Raw genomic sequence first — 24,304 nt, forward strand, 5'->3', positions numbered from 1 at the left:
TCTTAGAGTGAGATGAAGAGATGTCTGTAATATTTTCCAAAGTATTTATCTATGTCAGTGACACCATAGACTATAACTTGGCAAGTGGGATTTGATAATGAACTTAACAAGATATTGCTACAATACCTCGTGATCATTTTAAGCAAGCCCCATGGGTAGGGATGTAAGGTTCAGGTCAAGTGAAAAAGTGAGGTTGCCCAAAGTCTCTACTTAACCCAAATCAGAGTAAAGTTGGATTTATATTTTTTAACCCTATTCCATAATCATTTTTGGGTTAGTCTGCCCTGATCCAAGTTGCATCCTGTAAGCTTCTGATCTATGGGTCAGTTGGTTCAGGAGAGTCTGTACTAGTCTTAAACCAATTATTTAATTAAAATAAAAAATTAGAGGTGTAAAATGGGTCGTGTTGTGTTGTATCGTGGGTCTGGGCTGGGTGGGCTATAGATCGTGCTATGGGTTTGGGTCATGCCGGGTTAGGTCACAAGTCAAGTCTTGGGAGTGGGCCGAACCAGGCCAAATTAGGTTTTTTTTGACATTTTTTATTTTTTATTTCTTTTTTAAGTAAAATTGAAATATTTAACCTTCCTTTAGGAGCTATTTGAAAAAATACAAAATCTAACAAATAAAAAAAAAACTTAACCAAATAAGAAGTTAAAGAGACAGGGACTTAAAGTGAATAACAAATTTGAAAAAAAATAGGAATTTTATTTCATTCAAATTTGAATGATACAGATCATACAATGATTGGATGAATGAAATATGAAATTTGGAAAACAGAATATCTGGAGAGAGGCACCCCTATTTATACTTGACCTTGCCTTGGGAGGATTGGTGGTTGGCAATGGGCGGTCAGAATTGCATCCAGCCAATGCCATGTGGCACCATCCTGAGCGTTGCCACATGCGTCTACATTAGCATCAACCCTTGAAATGTAAAAAATATAAAACTTTTGATAGTAAGAAATAAAGAAGCCCGACCATCCCAAATCCAGTTTGAACCCAATCCAACCCAAAAACCTAAGGTTGGGATGGTTAGGGTAAGGATCGGGGTTCAACAGATTGGTAAGGGTTGCCTCAACCGAAGGAACCTGACAAAATTTGCATCCCTCGTGGATAAGCATCCTGTACAGTAGGAAAAAAAATGTAGCAAATTACTAAGCTTAAACAGTTTATGGTACTGTGCGCCCAAATCAAAGGCTTTGGCCTTTTGAGAAAAATAAAAGCTAATAAATAGTGTCTTTTGTTTGGAAAAATAATTTAAGTTAATTATTGGACAATGGACGGTGGATTAGTTTGAGGTTGGGCCACAAATTGCGGCAACCCCAGTTAAGGCAGGGCCTCGTAATGAATTTAATAAGCATTTTAATAAATTACAAATTATTCAAACGTCGTTGATCTAAACAATTGGATAATTTGGCCTGGGAACCATTCACACAATCAATTCCATTTTACTCTTAATCTATTTTTTGGCTAAAAATCAATGACTTGTTCAGTGATATATTGATTCGGGCAATTGAATCATCGGTCTATTTTACCTAAACAATGGTTTTGATCATTTTTTATTTATTTTTAAATAAAAATAAATCATTTATTTAAACTGAGCGATTAAACTACTGATTTGGAAACTGATGGCTAAAACAGTTTCGGTTTGGATTCGATTTTTAAAACATTGATATTGATCATTCAATCAATGTGGCCACCTCTTCCATGACCATGGGTCTATGCTCTCACTCTCACTCATATAATTGGGTTCGATTCCTACATGGTCTTATGTTTTTAAAGGGCTACCTAGTTTGATCACATAATTTTTTAAATTATGTCAACTGCTAAGAAATTCAACCATTCGAAACTCTTCTCCAAAAACAACTGCAATATATGTGGTTCATTTTCAGCCAAATTTGTATTTTTCAACTCTCAAGCATTAAATTTCTTGGAGTGAGATGAAGAGATGTCTAGAATATTTTCCGAAGTATTCATCAATGTCAGTGACGCCAAAGACTATAACTTGGCAAGTGGGATTTGATAATGAACTTGATACAATACCTCATGATCATTTTAAGCAAGCCCCATGGCTAGGGATGTAAGGTTCAGGTCAAGTGACTAGATGAGGTTGCCCAAAGCCTCTAGTTAACCCAAATCAAAGTAAAGTTGGATTTATATTTTTTAACCCCATTCCCTAATCTTTCTGACTGACCCAAATCGCATCCCGTAAGCTTCCAACTATTTATGGGTTAGCTCTGGTTCGGGAGAGCTTATACTAGTCCTAAATCGATTATTTAATTGGGCTAGAACTAGAGGAGTAAAACAGGCCATGCCCTTTTGGTTTGTGGGTCGTCCTGAGCTATGTGCTGCCCTCCTCAGGGACAATTTGGGGGTTCAGCCACAGCATGGCCCATGGCCCAAGCCTGTGTAGGCCTATGCTGTACCATAGGCCTGGGCCAGGCGGGCTACAAGTCATGTCGGGTTAGGCCACAGGTCGGGCTTTGGGCGTGCACCGAACCAGGCCAAATTGTTTTTTTTTTTATTTCTTTGCTAAGTAAAACTAAAATATTTAACTTTTCTTTGGAAATTATTTAAAAAAATAAAAAATCTAACAAAGAAATGAAAAATAAATACTTAACCAAATAAGAAGTCAAAGAGACAAAGACTCAAAGTGAATAACAAATTGGAAGAAAATTATGAATTTTATTAAATTGGAATGATACAAAGCATACAATGGTTGGATGAATGAAATATGAAATTTGAAAAATCGAATAAATTGATAAAATATAAAAAATACAATATAGTTACAAATTGAAAATAAAAACTATATTATTAAAAAATATCAAATAAATTAAACAAAGTTAAACAAAAGTTACAATAATTTGAAAAAATGCTATACAACTATTGAGTATACAAAAAAAACATTGACTTCATCATTTTCTCCTATCGTTCTTGACTTTGGTTATTATAGGAAATGAAAATGGTGGAGGATAGAATTGTTTATAAGAATTGTTGAATTGGTGTGATGAGAATGGTGGAGGATATGACTATTTATAGGAATTGAAAATAATTCAATTGTCCAAAATACCCGAAAAACTAGTCATTTTTTAGTTGTTGGGAGGGGCATTTTAGTCATTGTAGAGTTATTTATCACTTTATTCAAAATGCCTTTCAAATTAGTTGTTATATAGCTGTTGGGGGCATTTGTGTCATTCTTTCTCCCCCCAAAATCAAAATACATAAATACCCCCTATATAGTTGTTTATAATTGTTGGGGGGTATTTCTATAAAAAAGCCCTATATAATAACAGGCCCATGGGCCACACCGGCACGTGGGCCGCAGGCAACACAGTCATACCGTGTTGTGCCAGCCCATGGACCTAGAACCCCAGGCCCAATAAGACTCAAGCTATCGTGTCGGACGATAGGTAACATAGCTTGATTTACACCTCTAGACAAAACATAGACCTATAACCATCCTGATTAATAATTGGTATAAGATGTCTGACCCAATAGACCTGATTATACTAATATATATATATTTTGATAATATGGTCGTAATAAAAATGATAGTAAAATAATAAATTGTTTATTTTTTAACAGTACTTTTAACAAAAATTATCTTATATATTATTTGTCAAATTTATCCTTTGACATAAGATATAATAAAAATATAAAATTAGAAAACCTTTATATATTATTAACAAAATAATAGGGCCGGGTCTGAATTAATTCAAAACAAACAAACAGAAATGACCCAACAATTGTTTGGAAGGAAAAAACGATTATTAATCGAGTCAAAATGACATAACCAAAACAAACATAATTGATACAGTTTGGTCAATCGGGTAGAACAGACCCATCGACGACACTACATTCATATTACAAGACTTTGCCAACAACTTTGGGCCGGTTCAACTTGAACCAAAGTTATTCGGTGAAGAGATCGATGGGACTAAGGTATATTTCACCGGTTGGTTGGGTTAAGTGGTAAATCAACGTTGACTTAATCCTACCGGGTTAGGGTCGAGCCATCTTTAATTAGATTCCAGGTTGGGTTCAAGTTGGTGTAAGCCCATGTATACATAGCCTTAGTTGAGCATAGATATTTCTCTATATGTGGGATGGGTCAGATTGAGCTTAATTTTCCATTTTTGTGTAGTTGGGTTTGGATTTTGGGTTGAGCCAAACTTGTATCGAACCGAATCCATTGACATTCCTACGTAAAACAAAAGCCCAACCACACGTTTGAAGAAGAAGAAGCCCTCTAGGCTGACTGATACGGTATCATAGAGATGGGTTAGAAATGAACATGGGTTCCAAGGGACTGAACCAATAAGACCTATAATTGACAACTATACTTTGAACCTATAATTTAACAAGTCTTTATTTGTTAAACCGATATATTTAGACTGTTAGAGAATAAAAACCTATTCAAGAATTCACCTAATAATTTAAGTTTTTAGGTTGAATGAATCCTTAAAATGATATCTAAATCTCTTTGATAAAGTGGTTTAATGTCCAACCTTTATTGCTTTTATTATAATTAATTAAACTAATAGGGCCCCGTGCAAAAAGCCTTATATCCAATATGAGGACAAAAAGGGTTAAAAGCCTCGAGGAATAATAATGAAAGAAATCATAAATTAATATAAAGAATTTTTTGATAGACAAATCCAAAACAATTATTCAAAAAGGAAATATGAACAAGAAGTTAGTGTATAGCAATCTATTGCCAACGTCCAATAATTCAGTCCATCCAAGTCATCTACTTAGATGCTTCAACAACTTATTTCAAACACCTTTTGTTAATTAGTTTTAGTTCAAATGTTGTAGAACTAAGAATTTCTATGTGACATTAGAACATCAGTTTTTAGTTACTACAATAAGGTAGTCAATTTATATGTAAATTATCACAACTTTCAAATTTTACCTAATAATCATAATTGATGTAACCGTTTTCGATCACGTACCAATGTTTTGTGATGTAAAATTTTTTGGCAAAGTACCTCGTTATTCGACCCGGTGGTGGCGTCCCTTAGTGACGAGCTACTTGGTGGCGAACTCCCTGGGGGAGAACTGCTTGGTGACTAACTGTTTGGTGGCGAACTGCCTTGGTGGTGAACTGCCTGGTGGCGAATTGCCTTGGTGGCGAACTCCCTGGTGGCGAACTGCCTTGGTGGCGAACTCCCTGGTGGCGAACTGCCTTGGTGGCGAACTGCCTAGGGGCGAACTGCCTGGAAGCGAACTACCTTGGTGGCGAACTGCCTTGGGGCAAACTGCCTTGGTGGCGAACTGCCTTGGTGGTGAACTGCCTTGGTGGTGAACTGCCTGGTTGCGAACTCCCTGGTGGTGAACTGCTTGGGGGCGAACTGCCTTGGTGGCGAACTGCCTGGGGGCGAACTGCTTGGTGGTGAACTCCCTGGTGGCGAACTGCCTAGGGGCGAACTGCCTAGGGGCGAACTGCCTGGAAGCGAACTACCTTGGTGGTGAACTGCCTTGGGGCAAACTGCCTTGGCGGCGAACTGCCTTGGTGGCGAACTGCCTTGGTGGCGAACTGCCTTGGGGCGAACTGCCTTGGTGGTGAACTGCCTGGTGGCGAACTCCCTGGTGGTGAACTGCTTGGGGGCGAACTGCCTTGGTGGCGAACTGCCTGGGGGCGAACTGCTTGGTGGCGAACTCCCTGGTGGCGAACTGCCTGGGGACGAACTGCCTGGGGGCGAACTGCCTGGCAAACTCCCTACTAGGCGGCCGATGCCTTAGAGAATGTTGGAGCTCCCTGGTGCGGCGCAATCCGACTGCCCTCAGCATGAGGTGGCATTCTTTCCTTTGTAGGCTACGGGAGATGAGGGACTTGCGAGAACTTCATCTTTTCCTCCTCTTTGTAGGTGGCGGAAGCTGAGAGACCTACGAGAACTCCATCTTTTCCTCCTCTTTGTAGGTGGCGGGAGCTAAGAGACCTCCGAGAATTCCATTTTTTCCTCCTCCTTGTAGGTGGCGGGAGCTGAGGGACCTCCGAGAACTCCATCTCTTCCTCCTCCTTGTAGGTGAGGGGAGCTGAGGGACTTCCGAAAACTACATCTTTTCCTCCTCTTCGTAGGCGGCGGGAACTAAAGGACCTGCGAGAACTGAATCAGAGGTCCCGGGGGTACTTTCCCGGTGGGGGCTCTCCGATGCTTAAGTTAGCACTCTTATTGTAGAGAGCTTTGAAGATAATATGAGAGAGCTAGAGAGCAGGGTTACTTCCCTTTCTTTTTCATCCCCTTCCCTTTTCGGGGGTGAGGTCTTTATATACCGGAGTCCTCGTGGGTTAGGTGGGTGAAAAGCCTCCAAACCGGGGTACGGTGGTGAACTCCTCGAGGTCGTCAGGCTGGCGCTTGTGTCAGGCGGCTAGGTCGGCGCCTGGGTCGGGTTGTCAGAGGGATGCCTGCGTCAGTTGGTGGGTCAGTGTCTAGGCCAGGTCGTCAGGACGACGCCTGTGTGAGTCGGTGGGTCAGTGTCTAGATCGGGTCGTCAAGCTGGCGCCTTGGCTTTGGATGAGGCTTGGATTGAACCCCATCCTGACCCAACTGACCCAAGTTGCATACATCATAACATTTGTAATTGAACAGGACCAAAGTCACCAAACCAAGTGCAACCCATGCATGTTAAATTTTTTAAACTATTTTTACATAATAATGAAGCCAAAGGAACTATGAAGGCTGGGCCACCCACATTGTGTAGCACAATGAACCAAAAAATTAAAATTTTTGAGCTAAATTTTGATAGTGTTTTAGTAGTTTTCAAGATTGCTTGGCCTAACAAAACCCACACCTTAAGTGTAATAATATTTGTATAAGCTTACAGGATTGCCTATGCTAATTATAAAACTATGATTTTTTACAAATAAAAAATTTTATTTAATTTAATATAGTATAAAAAATAACCCAAATATTATATACTAATATTTACAATATATGTATATAACTTACAAGTTGAGCTTACTAGGGGTTGTTTAGTTTGGGTCATATCCACTAAATCCATCATTGGACTCCAAAAGTTTGATGCCTAATTAGACTTCGAATCTAATTATCCTTGATAATGTGTGGGCTTGGTGCATACCTCAACTATACCTAACTCAAAAGAAATTAATTGATTGAGCTTGGAAATTTATAGATCTAATCAGGTTAGGCTAAGTTATAAAGGATTTGTTACTTTTTATTATTAATTTCAATTATCTTATCAATACTAATTTTTAATAGTTACTAGATAAAACCTAGGGGTGAGCATTCAATTTATTCGGTTAAAAGTCGAACCAAATAAACTGAAATTTAAAAAACTGAACTAAAAAATAAAAACCGAAACCAAAATTTTTTGTTCAGTTTTTGGCTATTTTGGTTAAAACTGAATTTTAATAATATATTGTATAATATATCTATGAAATCAAATTTCATTATATTATATATTAATATTATAATATATTATATATTATATGTTATATGTTACATATAATAATAGAAAGTTTGGTTAATTGAATTTCTAATTCTAAAAACTAAAACTGAAAACTAATTTAACCAAAAATCAAAAAACAAACAGAAACCAAAATTTTTGGTTTGGTTTTCAGTTTTAACCGAATTGTCCTAACTCCTAATAAAATTTATTAAAATTTAATTATCCTATCAATAATTTATACCTGGGATTGGTGTAGATCCCAGCTAAACCTAACTTAGAAGAAAATATTTGCTTGAGCCCAAGGTTGAGCTAAGTTATATATGATCATCCCTAATTAGGAGTCTTATTATGCAAATGGTTTAATTTTTATTTTTCATAATGTTTTACTATTTTATATTTATTTTATTTATCATATTAAATTATATTTCAGAATTTTAATTTATGAACTACTAATTAATTTTTATTAATTTCATAACTTTTAACAATTAATAGATAAAAACTTGCTAAATTTTAATATTTTTATTAACTTTAGTAATTTTATTAATTATAGTTATTAGGCTTCAAATTATATATACATTGCACGTTATAGATTTCTAGACGAACTGGGACCATTTTAATATTGTATTTATTAATAAATATAGTTAATTATTTAATGAACACTATAATTATTATTATTAATGTAACAAAATACTGTTTTCAATAAATAATGTAATTATTAAAATACTACTAATTATTAAAACATTGTAAGTATTAAAAATACTATAATTATTAAAAAACTATATTTATTGAATATATGACTAATTAATTAAATAATATTAATTAATAAATACAATAATTAATTAATAAATACTGTTCATTAATACTATTTAAAAAAATGAATTTATTAAAATACTATTAATTATTAAAAATACTATAATTATTAAAATTATGTAATTATTAAATTACTGTATTTATTTAAGATACAATAATTTTCTTGAAATTATCATATTTTCAGAAATACTGGTAATTTATTGGATAAAACTAATTAAATGTAATTTTCTGCTATTTATAGCTTAAATTATAATTACTGTTTATTATAGTTTAAAATAATTAAAATACATTTTTTCATTATTATTTAGTTTTTTTTGCAATCAAATACAATTAATTCAATGTTTTTAATTATTTTTAGTATTTTAGTTAAGTTTTAGGTTTTTCAGAATTTTTGGGTTTTTAATTAATTTATGGTATTTTTTTCATTCTTATTCAGTAATTTTTGCAAATGAGTATTTTTCAATTAATTTCAATATTTTCAGTATTTATTTTTGCATATTTGTCACTACAAAATTAGTTTGCATTTGCTTTCAGTAAAAATAATTTAAATAACTAAATAAATACCATAGTTAATAAAAAAATACAATCAATTTTCAATATTTTCAATAATTTTTGGCTTGGGTATTTTTTTAATATTTTTTTTGTATTTTTAATAATAAAATACTATTAATTGTACTTTTTAATTATTTTCCAGTAAATACCCTTTTTAATATAAAATACTGTTAATTTTCAATATTTTTTAAATTTTTAGTATTTTAATTATGTTTAGATTTTTTCAGAATTTTCTAGATTTTGAATTAATCATTGGTATTTTTTCATTATTATTTAGTAATTTTTGCAATAAAATATTGTTAATAAAGCGGGTTCTACATTTTAAATTTTCATTAATTTTTGTCATTTTTAATGAGTTCATTATGCACAATAAAGGTCTCATTTTATAAAAATTATTAATTAATTAAAAATGCATAAATATAAAGTAATCTAATAATATTATTAAAACTGTTTATTAATATTTTTATATTTAAATTTCTTATTTTTATTAGTATTTGTTAAGTTTGATTTTTAAGTGGAATTGGAACACATTTTTAATATTTACCAAGTTTTGCTAATATTTATTTTAATTGAAAGTTCAGTAGATTTTTAAATTAATAATTTTTTGATTAATGAACCTCAATCTATTTATAACATTATTATTCTCTCTTTCTCTCTCTTAAATTTAATAATAAAATACATTAAAATAAGAGGCCTTACAAAAGTCAAAGGTCCCCTCTCTCTCTCAGTTAAATGTATTAATAACAAATATTAAATAACTTAGTCAGACAACTATTTGGTCAAACAACTCTGGCCGACCTGCTAGGCGGGCAAACATAGATTGGATTCTATTGGGTCGGGTTAAGGGGTATACCTGACCCTAATAGTCTAAGGAACAGGTCGGCCTAAATCGGGTTTTGGGTTGGGTTTGGATTGAGTTAGAGCGGTGCTATGTTCGCTTAATTGAATGTAGGTGCACAATATATGAGACAGGTTGGGGTTGGTTTGATGGTGCTTTGATCGTGGTCAAATTGAACCAAACCTGTGTCGAACCCAATTCTATTGATATCCCTATAGATTATGCTCCAATTAAATTTCACTGGGTCAGGTTACACCATGTTTTGTAAGGGTGCTATTCGGGCCCGGGCTCAACCTGAGCCTGGTCTTCAGAAAACGCCCAAAGGCAGGGTTATCAAGTATCAACCCGGGTCATTCTTTTAAACATCATGGATTTTAACGTCCCATCCCGCCCGGCCCATCAGGGTGTGCTATAAATGGACCCGCTTTGTCGAAATCCCTGCCCAATATGTTGTTCAGACTTCAGAAGAAACCCAAATCCGCATATATTTTGTCTTTTGCAAATCTTCATTTGACCCGAAAGCAAAATTCTAGAGCGTAACATTTGCTACTAAGGAACCGGATCCACTTTAATCCAATTAGATTGCCGGAATGGACCCCACACGACCAAGCAACTTGTCACAATTGATGCCTCATATGAGATCCATTGAAAGTGGGCCCCTCCACCCTCAATTTGCGCGGACTAGATGCAGCGAATGGTGGGTCCTAATCTGAAAAGTGCACTGCGTGTGCAGCCATGAGGAAGACCTCAAGTCTCAACCCATGAAAGTGGGCCATCTTCGCTAATTACAAGACGGACGGTTGAGATCATCCGTTCTGCAGCAGATTATACGGGCTACCTGTTCGTAGGACCCACACATCGTGAATAATTTGAATTATTTAATGTGATTGATGCTACAATCAGAGAAGGGAGACCACTGATTAAAGAAAAGTAGAAAACACCGACAATATTATATTAGATAAATAGGAGAGAGAGAGGAGAGTGAAGATTATATAAGGCTGGTACTCTTTTCCTCCGAACTTCTGGTTAGAGGCTAGAGGAGAGCTCTTCTGCTAAGAGTGGAAGTTTGCTGCGGAAGGTTCTCTGTGCTTTTTAGTGATACCCAGAAAAAGATTAAAGAAATACCCAGAATAGAAGCCTCAATTTAGGGTTTCTTAGGGGAAAACTTGCAGGGAATCACGTTTATCTATATTGACACAGTTGACACGTAATCTTGTTTCTTTGCTTGATTTTGATTATCTTCGCCGGCCGTTGAAGGAATTTTTTATTTGTGTTTTTTAATTTCTCCTGTTGGATTTGAAGTAGGATTGCGTGTCAGTTCGAGAAGTTTCATTTGTTGTTTTTTCGTCTTCATGTTAGATTTTTTATTCTTGGTTGCAGAAGCAGATTTGGGGGAACGAAGGTTGTGGGTGGAATTAGGGTTTTATCTATTCTATATTATTGGGCTTTTGTGGGGACTTTATGATTTTCCGTTAAATATGGGGTTTATGTATGTGGTGGACTTGTTGGGTAAGGTAAACTGATTTGTCTTTGTGGTATTATTAGTTGTTTAATAATTTCATTGGTGGAGTTTGAGGATCTTGGGTGAGGTTCTGTTGGGTGCGGAAATTGGAAAGCAAGAACAAGATTGACAATCTCTATAATTGATTATTTTTTGGGTTTCTGTGGTGGAGATTTGATCCTGGGGATACGATGAGTTCTAGTGTTACAGAGGATTTCGCCCCCAGAGGGAAGCTACTGGTTCATATTGCAGAGAATGGCCACAGTTTTGAGCTTGACTGCGATGAATCGATGACTGTTGAGGCAGTTCAGCGGTACATAGAGTCGGTATCAGGTATTCACCTCAACGACCAGCTTTTGCTCTGTATGGACATGAAGCTTAAATCCCAGCGGCCCTTGTCGGCCTACAAACTTCCGTGCGAGGACCGTGAGGTCTTCCTCTATAACCGAGCAAGACTTTTAGCGGATTCCCCACCCCCTCCGCTAGAGCAAGTTGATATCCCTGAAATTGCTGACCCTCCATTGCCATCAGCTTCACAAGATCCGCACCCTTTGGATGATGCTTCAGACCCTGCACTCAAGGCATTGCCTTCGTATGAGAGGCAATTCAGATGCCATTTCCAACGTGGGCACGCTATTTACAGTTCTACGCAAGTGAAATTTGAAAATTGTGAGAGGCTCTTGAGAGAGCAGAAGGTGCAAGACAGAGCTGTGGAGACTGCCAGAGGTAGTATGGACCATTACTATCGGATGATACATCAAATGTATGCGGACTTCATGAAGTGTTACTTACAGCAACATCGGTACCATTCGGACCTTTTGGTTAATTTTGGGAGGGATTTGGAGAAGTTGAGGTCTTGTAAGCTTCACCCAGGTCTGCAGACGGATACCCGCAAATGCCTCCTTGATTTTGTTAAAGAGGAAAACTTAAGAAAATGGGCGGAGAATTGTAACAACTCGCACCGGCAATTCGAGGCAAAGGTTTCACAACTTAGGCAGATGTTTAATGAATTGAAGCGTCGGGTTGAAGATTTGTTTTCTAGCAAGGTTTCTGCTGCAATTGGGGACTTAGAACTGATGATCAAAGACCATCAGCGATATCTTCATGAGCAAAAGAGTATAATGCAGTCTCTCAGGTTGTTTTTATGTATATTCTTCTTGTTATGTTTTTTCTATTTAGATTAACCATTTTGTCTGTAAGGCTCAGTTTGGAAGGAGTGCAAATACAAGTATGTACAGTGTAAAACCTTGTATAGGTTATTTTTAAATCTTGTATTTGCAGAGTACATATTTTTATTTGTAATCTTCCCAAGCTGAGCCTAATGTGTTATTTATTAAATAGCTTGCCTAACCTTGGTTGGAATTCTGATGATGCTGGTGCATCTACTGAGTCATGGCATATCATAGCATTCGGACTTTTTGATGATCAAAGTAGTAATCTTCCTTTGTAGGACGTTTGGATCCAAATTCAGTTTCTCCTGTTTGTGCCAGGGGTTAGAACTCTATCATATTAGGCGTTACTTGAGTATGTTTTTGCATGGATCTCCTTGGGAAAGGTTGCTCCATGATAAAAAGAATCCAGGGGTTGATCTAATTTCTTCTCAACATTGCATTGTCAAAATGCAAGCATTTCCTTGAGTTGCTTTCGCAATCTCCTTTAGGGCATCCCAGTGCATGAGGCTCCCACCAATGTGGGGTCTGGGAGGCTTAGGAGGAACAGACGTACCAACCTTACCCCTACACATACAGAGAGGCTGTTTCCAGGATTTGAACCCCTGGTCACCCAGGTTGCAATGGAGCAACCCAACTGTTGTGCGAAGGCCCACCCTCTTTTGCAATTTCCTTTGGAGCCATGCGATACAGGAAGAAAGGATAGGTGCACAGGATGAATTTTCTTATAGGAGCCATTTGTTCTTAGAAGCTCATACCTGTTTTTTTTTTTTTTTTTTTAATTTCTTTTTCATATTCCAAACAGCATCAGTATATTGACAAAGCTTAATATTATAGTATTATTTTAGTGAAAGTGGTTTTACAAACTTCAAAGGGACTTGGGTTGTTGGTTTTATTTTTACAACATGGATTGAGGAAGTGACAGGCATTCTAGAAATTTTCAATACTGTTCTTGCTCTCCAATCTCCGCACCCAAAGGAACCCCACCCAAGATCCTCAAACCCCACCAATGAAATTCTTAACAACTAATAATACAAGAATAAGTTAAACTCAGTGATGCACAAAGACAACTCAGTTTACCTCACTCAACAAGTCCACCACATACATAAAAGCTCCATATTTAACAGAAACCATAAAAGCCCCCACAAAAACCCTAATTGACACAAACCTGTCACATAAATCTTCGATGAAACCTGAATTCCCCCTGAAACCCATCAAAGATATAATAGATAAAATCCTAAGTCCACCCACAACTTTTGTTCCCCCAAATATGCTTTTGCAACCAAGAATCAAAAACCTAACATGAAGCCGAACTCCCTTCAATGGCTGGCATAGATGATCAAAATCAAGAAAAGAAACTCGATTACGTGTCAAGATAGATGGACATGGATTCCATGCAAGTTTCTTCTCAACATGGCATTGTCCAATTGCAAGCATTTCCTTTACCATCTCTTGTTTGTGCAATCTCTTTTGGAGACCAATAATGCTTACCTAAGATTACTAGTACCAACCATGTGATACAGAAAAACAATGATGGTTGCACAGGGTGAATTTTCTTATAGGTGCCATTTGTTCTTAGAATCTCATTATCTGATATTCTGATTTTTTATTTCTTTTTATGACCATGGATTTTTCATATTCAAACAGCATCAATATATTGTCCAGACTTAATATTATGGTTTGTTTTGGTCGAAATGCTTTTACAAACCTTGTAAGAACTTGGGTTGTTGGTTCTATTTTTCAAACATTGGTTAGGGAACTGACTGGCATTGTAGGTTGGGATGTGCAAAATTTGCATCTTTTTCTATTGTTCTTGTTAACTTCCAAATGCTTTTCTTGTCTATTGTTTTTCCTTATTATCCTTTGTTTAATTACTGTTAAAGTTCAAGTTGGCTTTAATATGAGGATTCTCCTATATCTTCTCCTTCACCATTGAAGTGAACTAAACTTTTATCTTTAGAACTTTCAAATAATTGAGGTGTTTATGAAATATTCACTTGCTGAAATGGGGTTCATGATTTTCTGTTTCAGAATTTTAGGGTTAATGCATTTTCCCTCTTCTATCTTTGATTGGTGCAAGTAGATCAATACATATTTTCTTTCCTTTTTCTTTTTTTTTTTTTTTGAGAAAAGGTGAAGTAAAACTTCATTAATCAACAAAAAAAATCCCTGTTCAACAAGCGGCCATACAAAGGGAGCTTATAAGAAACTTTCCCAGCAGTTTTTGTTTTGCCTTAACAAGCAATATGGATCAGTTCAAATGAGATCACTCATATCAAATGTTTATAATGAACTAATGAAAAATATTTAGGACTTTTTTAAATGTCCAGTTGAACTTATCCATTTAACTCTAGTGGCAACCCCACATGTCAAATGAGGTCCTAATTTTTTGCAGTCTGGAATATCTTAATTTTTAGAACCATTGTCTAGACAAAGCCTGGATGAATTTATCCTCATTAAACTATGTATATCCTGTTGACTAACATTTATTTAGAATGGGCTTGCTCAACTTTCATTATTTTTTTAAGGAGATTGGCGGCATAAAAACCTTTCTTCGTTTTGTGCTTAAAACTATGTAAGTTTTAGAAATGTTTTTATTTTTATTTTTTATTTTTTAATTCTTATAGAGATGTTGCATTGATCGAAGAGTCTTGCTCTACTTGCTTCTTGGTGTATTATGCTTCATGTGTCCATGTGTGTTGTATTTCTTTTCTCCATGCCTCATTTGGAGAATAGCTGCATCAGAACCTTGTATCGTTTTGTGTTTGAAAGACTTAAGTAGTACAAATGTTCCCAAACAATATTGAAATGTTTTGACTTCACAGAATTTAACACCTGTATGCATTTACCACCTAAGCAGCACTATTTCTTTTGTTTTTTTTTTTTTTTTTTTTTGTTTTGATCAATAAGCAGCACTGTTTCTCCAATGCTGTATGATGATATCATTGTAAAGTTATAACTAGTAGCCCTTGCATATTTTATTATGTGCCTTATGTCATAATTCAATCCATGTATTTGAAAATACTTAAAGTTTTGTCTTCACTACCATCCAGAAATTTATTCTTGTATTTTTATGCAGCAAGGATGTCATCACTGTAAAGAAGCTGGTGGATGATTGTTTGAGCTGCCAATTATCTGCATCACTCCGTCCTCATGATGCAGTTTCAGCCCTGGGCCCAATGTATGAGAGCCATGACAAACATCACTTACCCAAGCTGCTATCTTTTGATCAATCCATTTCCAAGCTGCTGGATGTCTGCAAGGATAAGAAGAATGAGATGAACCATTTTGTCCATATTTGCATGCAAAGGGTTGCATATGTTCAATTCATCATTAGAGATGTTCGGCTACAATTTCCAGCTTTCAAAGAGGCAATGGTGCGCCAAGATGATCTGTTTGCAGATCTGAAATTCGTACATGGAATTGGCCCTGCATACAGAGCCTGCCTTGCCGAAGTGGTGAGAAGGAAGGCTTCTATGAAGTTGTACATGGGCATGGCTGGACAACTGGCAGAAAGGCTTGCAACAAAGAGGGAGGTTGAGGTCAGAAGACGGGAGCAGTTCTTGAAAGCACAGAGTGCTTTCTTACCTCGGGATGTATTTGCATCCATGGGGTTATTTGATACTCCCAGTCAGTGCGATGTAAATATTGCTCCTTTTGACTCTAATTTGCTGGAGGTTGATATTGCTGATATCGATCGTTATGCACCTGAATATTTGGTACATATTCCTTTTAAAGGCGAGAAACAGGGAACATCAAAAGGGTCATTTTCCATGTCAAATGATAGATTCCAATTGGATGAGGCAGAAGAGTCTTCTGGGGAACTCTCTGAGAAATTTGATTCTGTGGAGTTACTTGAAGTCTATGACTCAGTAGAAATTGCTGGAACGAGCAAGATGGAGGTAGAGAATGCGAGGCTGAAAGCCGAACTTGCTTCTGCCATAGCACTAATTTGTTCAATTAGCCCTGAAATTGAGTATTATTCACTGGATGATAGTAAGCTGGATAATTTACTCAAGAATGCAGCTGAGAAGACGGCTGAAGCTTTGCATCTGAAGGATGAATATGTAAAGCATCTTCAATCCATGCTAAAGATGAAGGAAATGCAATGCCTGTCATATGAGAAGCGCATGCAAGAGCTAGAGCAAAGATTGTCTGACCAGTATCTTCAAGGACACAATCTTTCAAGTGGTAAGGATGTCTCTGAATTTGCCAATTCATCTGTTAAAATTGACGAGTGCAAGTCAGAACTATCAGGAGATGGGGAGGCCCACATGCCTTACATCTCTACTGAACCCATGGATGAGTTCTCCTGCACAACTGCTTCATTGGATTCAAAAGTGGAACATTTCAATAGCCATCCAGGCAAAGCCCGAGAAGGGGTTGATGAAAATATGATTGAGTCCTCTGGCATGCTAAATCCTCAGTTGGATTTGTCGATGGTGGAGCCACATCGAGATGAACTTCAAGTAGGAGATAAATCTGTGCAAGAGACAATGGTGGGACAGTTGGGTTTGACACTGTCTAACAGCTCTACTGCTGAGGCCATATTGGAGCCTCAGAATATTTTACCTTGTGAAACTGAAAGAGAACCAGATACAGAATCTAAATTTAAGGGTGATCTTGTCTTGGAATTACAAAGTGCATTTGCAGATAAGTCAAACCAGTTGAGTGAAACTGAAACCAAGCTCAAAGCTGCAATGGAGGAGGTTGACAACCTTAGTAAAGAGTTGGAAATGAGTCGAAAACTCCTTGATGAATCTCAGGTACGAGTCTGGGTACATCACAGATTTCCATTTTGGTTTTTCTGAAAAATTATTTGTGTTTAGTATAGTGCTTCTCAGGATAAGTAAGACCCCACATATATTAGAAGCTTAGATAATTTTGTGGCTAATACTTTTGAATACTTAATTTAACTAAACATCAAAGAGCCTTGGTAAAAGACGAGGAAATCAAGGAAAGATGGAAAACCTATTTTGAAAAGTTATTAAATGAACGTGTAGAGGGTGCTAATGGAGGAGAGATTAGTAACTGATAGTCTTAAAAATAACATATATCTTCATAAAAATAGAACTAATGAACTTTTTTTTTTTTTTTTGAGCTAGGTAATTGTAGAGAGATTGGGCTGAATGGGCCTTTGTTTTTATTTATTTTTTTAGTAGCTTTGTTTCTGCTGTAGTGGACCTTCTTTATGGGCCTTAATACTTACTCCTTTTATGTTTTTTTAAGTCAACTGCTTCACTAGGGGCACTCATGTAACTTTACACACTTTATGTTTCAATACATATTTAAAATAATTGAGGGAGGGAGAGGCCCAAGATAGGTTCTTGGAGGCAACTTGGTATAGATAGTTTCTAGGAGAGCCTGTTGATGTTTCTCGCTTTCACAGTGAAGCAGAACATAAAAAGCTTAGGGTGTCAAACAAATTTCACATTGTTCACGTATCCAAGGTGTTCTCAAGGTTGAGAGAAGGCCTAGTTGGGGTCAAGTAACACATATAAGAGATTGTCTAAGAGAAAGGGAAGAAAATTGAAGAACCTAGGTCAAAGGGGCGTGGTCAAGGAGGTGATAGTGCTCTGTATGGAAAGGAACAAGGTTTTAAACTATTAATTAGAAATGATAGTTTGAATCAAGAAAGGAAGGAGAGGGAGTCGGATGGTGTGGATATTAATTCTTGTATGAACAAAGAATTTGAGGGTGGTAAGTTTTTGGAAGGAAAACGTGAGGGGGGGGGGGTGGTGAGGCCTTTGCTAGGAGAGCTTTCAAAGAGTTTGAGGAAAGTAGGGCGGAGATATGTAAAAAGTCCATTTTGTTGGAGTTGTTTGTTTGTTTTTGTTCTGCGGTTGTGTGGCTGAGAGTTGGTGTTTGTCTGAATTGTTCTATTTGTTTCGGTCTAGTGTTGGGTGTAAGTGTGTTGTTTTTGATGTTGGGTTATGTTCTTTCTTCTCTTAGGTGATTTCTCATCACCTTCTCCTTGTATTCTCTTTTGTTTTTCATGAATTCTTTTTTACTAAAAAAAAAGTCCAGACAGTTGCTACCCTGACGGCCTGATCACCTTCCATAACAGTCTTCCCCTCTTTTTTTGCTTGTCTGAATAAGCTAGGGTTGAATAAGGTGGCAATATGTTGGGGAAGTTTCCACCTGCAACCAAAAGAGAGAAGAGATGCACTCCCAAATACAAATCACAAAGTTACAGGATATTATTAAATGAGGGATGGTTTCGGCCTTGCATAAAAGACAGATACATGGGGTAAGGCATTTATTTGTTCTTCTTCTCTAGAGCACATCATGGGTATTTATCTTTCCAAGGATAGTTTCCCGGCAAAAGGCTTGTATTTTAGGAGGAATAGGTTCTGCTCCAAACCTCTGGAAAAGCCCCCCACCCCCTTCGAAGGACTAAGGTATCAATAAAGGATTCACAAGAAAAAAGACAGATAGAGAAGGTTTCCAGATTCTACTATCATGATGCAACCTTTGATGCTCTTCATAAATAATTTTGCAGGTGTTGGAACATTTTTTTCTTTATAAAGTTTCATTTTATGCTATTATCTTTCGTTTGTTATTGCTTTAACAATACCATTTTATGTTATTATCTTTCTTTATAACGTTTCATTTTATGCAACCTTTTGTTTGTTATTGATTAACTAAGTTCTGGAAAGAAGCCTTCCATTGTATTCTTTAGTAGATATCTTGTCTTTAATGCATGTACCTTTATACGTGCGCTGCATTTGTTCTTTGTGAAACAGATGAATTGTGCTCACTTGGAGAATTGCCTGCATGACGCAAGAAAGGAAGCACACACTCATCTTTGTGCTGCTGATAGGAGGGCCTCAGAATATAGTGCGCTGCGTGCCTCTGCTGTGAAAATGCGCAGCCTTTTTGAACGGCTTCGTAGCTGTGTTATTGGTTCAGGTGGAGTGGCAAATTTTGCTGATTCCTTGCGTGCTTTAGCTGTGTCATTGACAAGGTAAGTTAATCAAACACTTTTTTTTTTTTTGAATTGGACAATTCATTTTGCATTTCGACATAGAGTGGGCTGCGTGGATAATTTTCCCTTCAAATTCTTAGTTATGAACTTGTGATCTTATGGGAGATTTGCATGGTATATGGGGTCATAGATTTATCTACTCATGTTCGGTATGCATTGCACAAGTTTTCCTTGATCCTAATCTTCTAGAGATGGCTACTCTTTGTTCATATAGTCACACAAGATTTTCCTCAATCTGATTTTCTCTGAACGAAATGGCCATTTGATAATGGCTGAAGTTGCTGAACTGAATAACTTGCTGTTTTGTCTTTTTGTTGATAAAATAATTAAATTGACCCATACAGAATCCACAACCTCCTTGAAAACAATTTTACTAAAAGATAAAGCAATGATTTTTTTGTTCAACCGCTTCAGCTGTTATCAAATGGCCCCCAAGCTTTCCTCTATCCTTAGTTTGTAAAAATGATTTTTGATTTCGTGTGGTTCCACTAATTTCTCTTTACTTGCAAAGCATTTGTTTGTTATGCATATGCTGTTTTATTAATTAATGCATTAGTTGGTTTCTATTTTCAGCTCCATTAATGACAATAAAGATGATGGCACTGTGGAGTTCCAGAATTGTATCCGGATCCTTGCAGATAAAGTTAGTATTCTGTCTCGACACCGTACAGAGTTGCTAAAGAGGTGCTCGAGGGCTGCAGCTTCACATGGGCATCTAGTAAAGGAACTAGAAGAGAAGAAAGAATTGATAAAAAAAGTATACACAAAGAATCAACTTGAGAAACAGGTTAGTTCTTGAAGAGTTTTTGTTGTTTTAACTATTTACTATAGTGATACAAAAGCATGAATATAATTGTGGACCTGGGCTCCACAAATTTTTGTGGGGTTGAATAGGATTGCATTTAAGTGGTGAAAAAAACAGCATGAGATTATTGGTGGATCTTGTCTCCACAAGTCTTCTTTTCTTACTGTGACTCGTCAACTTGTTTGATGACTTTGATCTTTGTAGTTAAGTTGGTGGGGCACTTCTTGTATGAGTGAATGCTGGCTGTGACATTTTGACCATCTCATGCATGATTAAGTCCATGATATATTTTGGGACTGCACCACGAGCAGATGACTTTTGAGAGCCATCTGTATCAGCTATGGCAAAACTCAGTATCATACTGCATACTGCTGTTTTCCTCTTTTCATATTCTTTTTACTATTTTCATCTTGTGGTGGCAGGGACCTCTCTTTCTCTGAAAATTATTACTGTATTGTAAACCATAGAGAATGTTGAACTGAATTGAATTTTGAACCATATCATAAATCATAAGATAATCTATACTACTTATGAAAGAGCGAATACCCCTTCTTTTTGGAATTTTCATTGGACGTTTTCTACCCCTCTTGTTTAAGCATACAATGGGCATAAATGTCCTTCATTATTCTCACTTTAGAAGCTGCCCACTTGTAATAGTTCAGAAATTACCCACTCATAACAAGAAACTACCTATGAATTATAAATAGTTGTATCAGAGATAGTGCCACGTGCAAATGCACGTACACGTTTACTAGTTCTGAAAAGAATATGAAAAGAGGAAAACAATAAAAAGAGTGATTTTACATCATTTTTAATCCATCTTTAGTACTACCATACTAGTACTTGAGACAATGCCTTCATTGCCTTGCCATTTTTACACTAGAAGTGTAAGATGATATAACCAATTTTGACTTGAAAGTTAACTAATCCACTTACAATTGCTATTTAACCTATATGTGATAGATTCAGAGAAGAAAACCCTACATATGATGGAAAATAAATTCGATAAGTTTTTCAAATGTCTTAAATAACCCAAATAAACCATATTCTAGAAAGGGTTCTACAAAAAAGCCCCCTTGAATCGCACCAATCCTGCGAACCGTAAGATCTACGAATTAACTCAGGATTCAAACAGTAATTATAAGATTTCTCTAGAAAGGGATTCAAACATAAAATCTGAATTGAAACCCTTGGAATTCATGACCCATATCATGAATTGTATCATAAATTGTAAGGTTTTTACAACCATAGTACCTGTTGCAGTACCATGCGACTGTTGGTGTATAGTATGAATTTTTATGAGGACCAAAGGATGGTAATTGGTAAGAGGCAACTTCCTTAGGAAAGAATTGAGTCCCTGCCATTCAAAATGGGTAATTAGGTGCTTGTATTTTATAGCCCAAACTGAGAGGTTCAGAGTTTGTGGATCTTGTATTTTCCTCTTCGTTTTGTAGTAGACGAGAATGGATTAGCTGAACATGGTAGCTGTTTGCTGGGCTGTTGCACTAATCATTTTTCTACGCAACAGCCCACAACCACTCAAGTTCAGCTAATCAATTCTCGTAGTTGACCTCTTAACTGAAAAAATGTGAAAGTAGCTCCAGTTCGAATGCTATCTTCATACTTTATTATCTCTCTCTCTCTCTCTCATTTGTGATCCTCTAACGTTCTGATGTTTATGACACAGGCAAGCAAGGAGAAGATATCATTTATTCATTTTGAAGTCCATGAGATAGCTGCGTTTGTTCTGAATTCCGCTGGGCATTATGAGGCGATCAATCGGAACTGCTCTAACTATTACCTCTCTGCAGAATCTGTAGCTTTGTTTGCTGGAAACCTCCCAAGCAAACCCAGTTACATAATTGGGCAGATTGTGCATATAGAACGGCAAACAGTAAGGTTGCCACCTACTCGGTCTGAGCATGGGGGAGATCAAGTAGATAACCTGAATTCTGAAACGGGGACTCATCGGTTGACAGCTCTGGGGTCGGTGCCCACATCAAACCCGTATGGTCTCCCTGTTGGCTGTGAATACTTCGTAGTGACAGTAGCAATGTTACCTGACACAACTATTCATTCCTCACCTCCTTCCTGATCTTTCTGCGACTAGACGGACATGACGGAAGAAACAAAGTGTACATATATGTATGGAAGAAGGAGACCCTTGTCTTGATCGGAGTGGAGGTTTAATTGCATCCTCTTTGTACAGCTGATCATCAATATGGTCTTAAAGTTTCTTGTATATAATAAGCTACTTTTCTTGTAACTAGAAAATTGTGAATATTCTTCAGCTCTTAATCTATTTATTAATCTTCTACCTTGTCCAGTATAATGGGTTTATGATCAGTGGGCCGGTGGATTTGGAATTTGGAGATGGGCAACCCTAATCAGAAAAGAGGATTAGTCAGATTGGTTGATCATGGATGGTCAACCCTGACTGCTGCTATGGATGACAAAAGCTTGATGTCTCTCTTGGGGGCCACAATCTCCGTACTGCAAAGCGCCTATAGAGCCTGATAACTTTTCCATCTCTGATGGTGAAAGGACTGGGGCATCCTTGCAGGGTTTATCAACATTGGAGAACCCTCTCAAACAACACTAGGCTCCCCTTTGAGAGTATTCTTATTCCACACCGGTAAGCACTTTTGTCCATTTGTTGAAAAAGCCAAATAAGTCCTTATTCCTAAAATAAAGTCTAAATTCCAAGAAACCAAAATTTTGGGCTTATTTTTAAGCACGTACCGAACAAGTGCTCATTTTCATTTTGGCCTGTTTTGGCCCATCATATCATTTTGAAAATACTTATGCTACCCCTGATTGAAATAGGATAAAGCACTTGAGGGTTCATTATATGGCTTAGACGGCGAAATTGTACCAGATCAAATTTTAATTGGCTGTTTGGTCTGTTTTTGCCTTAAAACGGTTTGATTTAGTTTTCAAAAGTTTATAAATTAAACAAAATCATAAATCGTATTAAATTGAATTATTAATAATATATTTGTTAATGTATGTAATATATATAATATGTTTAAACATATGTATGTATGTATTTATGTAATTTTTTATATTTTTTAGGGTTTTTTTTTATGTTTCATTTAATTAGGAAAGATTAGACCTCATCCAGTCCATTTGTATTTCAATTGGACCGATTGTATGGGATTTGGATTGGGTCCAACCCATTTATAAAGGGATCCATGTTGGACCGGATTGGATTGGACCGAATCAAGTCCAATTGACACCCCTTTTGAAGCATGGTATATCTCAAGTACTGTCTCTCAAATTTCAAACCGGCAGACTGTTCCCTCCTGTTGTGGATGTCATTCCTGAGAAGCTATGATCTGGAAGGCTATTTGGATGGTTCGACCCAGCAGTCGGGTAACAGGTGTCAATGTGTCATCATGGTCTTCTTATGCCATCATATTAACCCAGTGGTTACTTCATGAACAATTTCTACTTAGGCTACTTAGCTAGATCATGGCTACTCTTGAAGTTGAAGGGACTATTCAGCTTTCCAGCGGCGGCACATGTTGTAGGACGCTCAAACGAGGATGATCAGCTACTTGAAGGAAACAGGCGGTGGATTGCAGATAACCTTGGGGGTGTTTACAAAGGTGAATATTTCAACTCTATTTGTCATTCTGAAAGGCAAAAAGAAGTTGGTTTTCTTTCAGAAAAAAAACAATAAATGTTCTTGGAACCAGCCTTAAAATTATATGATCTATGAAATATGATATTAAATAGCCAGATGAAAACATGTTCTTTAAATCAGAAATTTAAGAACATGTTTTTGGTTTCAGTTTTGGAAATACACAAAAAAAAAAAACACTTAATCAACAACATGCACTGTACATATTTGTATTTGTATTCTTTCCAAACTGAGCCTTAAGGAGTTTGTCACAGCCTCACGGGATAAGCAAAAGTTGTGTATTGCAATGCACTTTGGCCAAGTCTGGGAGTTTTAAAAATAAGTGTTTATTCAAATAAACAATGCATGTTAGTCCAATTTCTTAAAAATAAGGTTAAGCTTTTTATTTTTTTGGGGCTACACAACCCCCTGGGGGAGGGATTAATCCATCCCCCAACCCAGGTGCAGGTGGGATTCAATCTCAAATTTCCGCTATGACCAGCAGGAGACCTTATCAATCAGCTGATTGGCAACTTGCAAATAAGGCTAAATTTCGGAGTCTTCTTAAAAATAAATGTTTATTCGTGGGTGATAAGAATGAACG

General features: G+C 36.6%; 1 protein-coding gene across 1 annotated transcript; it reads left to right on the plus strand.

Annotated features, from left to right (window-relative positions):
* Positions 1-10,602: 10,602 nt before the first annotated feature.
* On the plus strand, positions 10,603-22,407 carry LOC148871090 (autophagy-related protein 11-like). Its single transcript, XM_088974105.1, has 5 exons — positions 10,603-12,248; positions 15,362-17,048; positions 19,029-19,249; positions 19,844-20,057; positions 21,763-22,407. The coding sequence occupies exons 1-5, from the start codon at positions 11,305-11,307 to the stop codon at positions 22,168-22,170; spliced, it is 3,474 nt and encodes a 1,157-aa protein (XP_088830231.1). The 5' UTR covers positions 10,603-11,304; the 3' UTR covers positions 22,171-22,407.
* Positions 22,408-24,304: the final 1,897 nt, after the last annotated feature.

The sequence above is a fragment of the Nelumbo lutea genome, chromosome 2 (assembly GCF_056320005.1).
Source record: "Nelumbo lutea isolate HS-2025 chromosome 2, American lotus-T2T, whole genome shotgun sequence".
NCBI classification, from domain to species: domain Eukaryota; kingdom Viridiplantae; phylum Streptophyta; class Magnoliopsida; order Proteales; family Nelumbonaceae; genus Nelumbo; species Nelumbo lutea.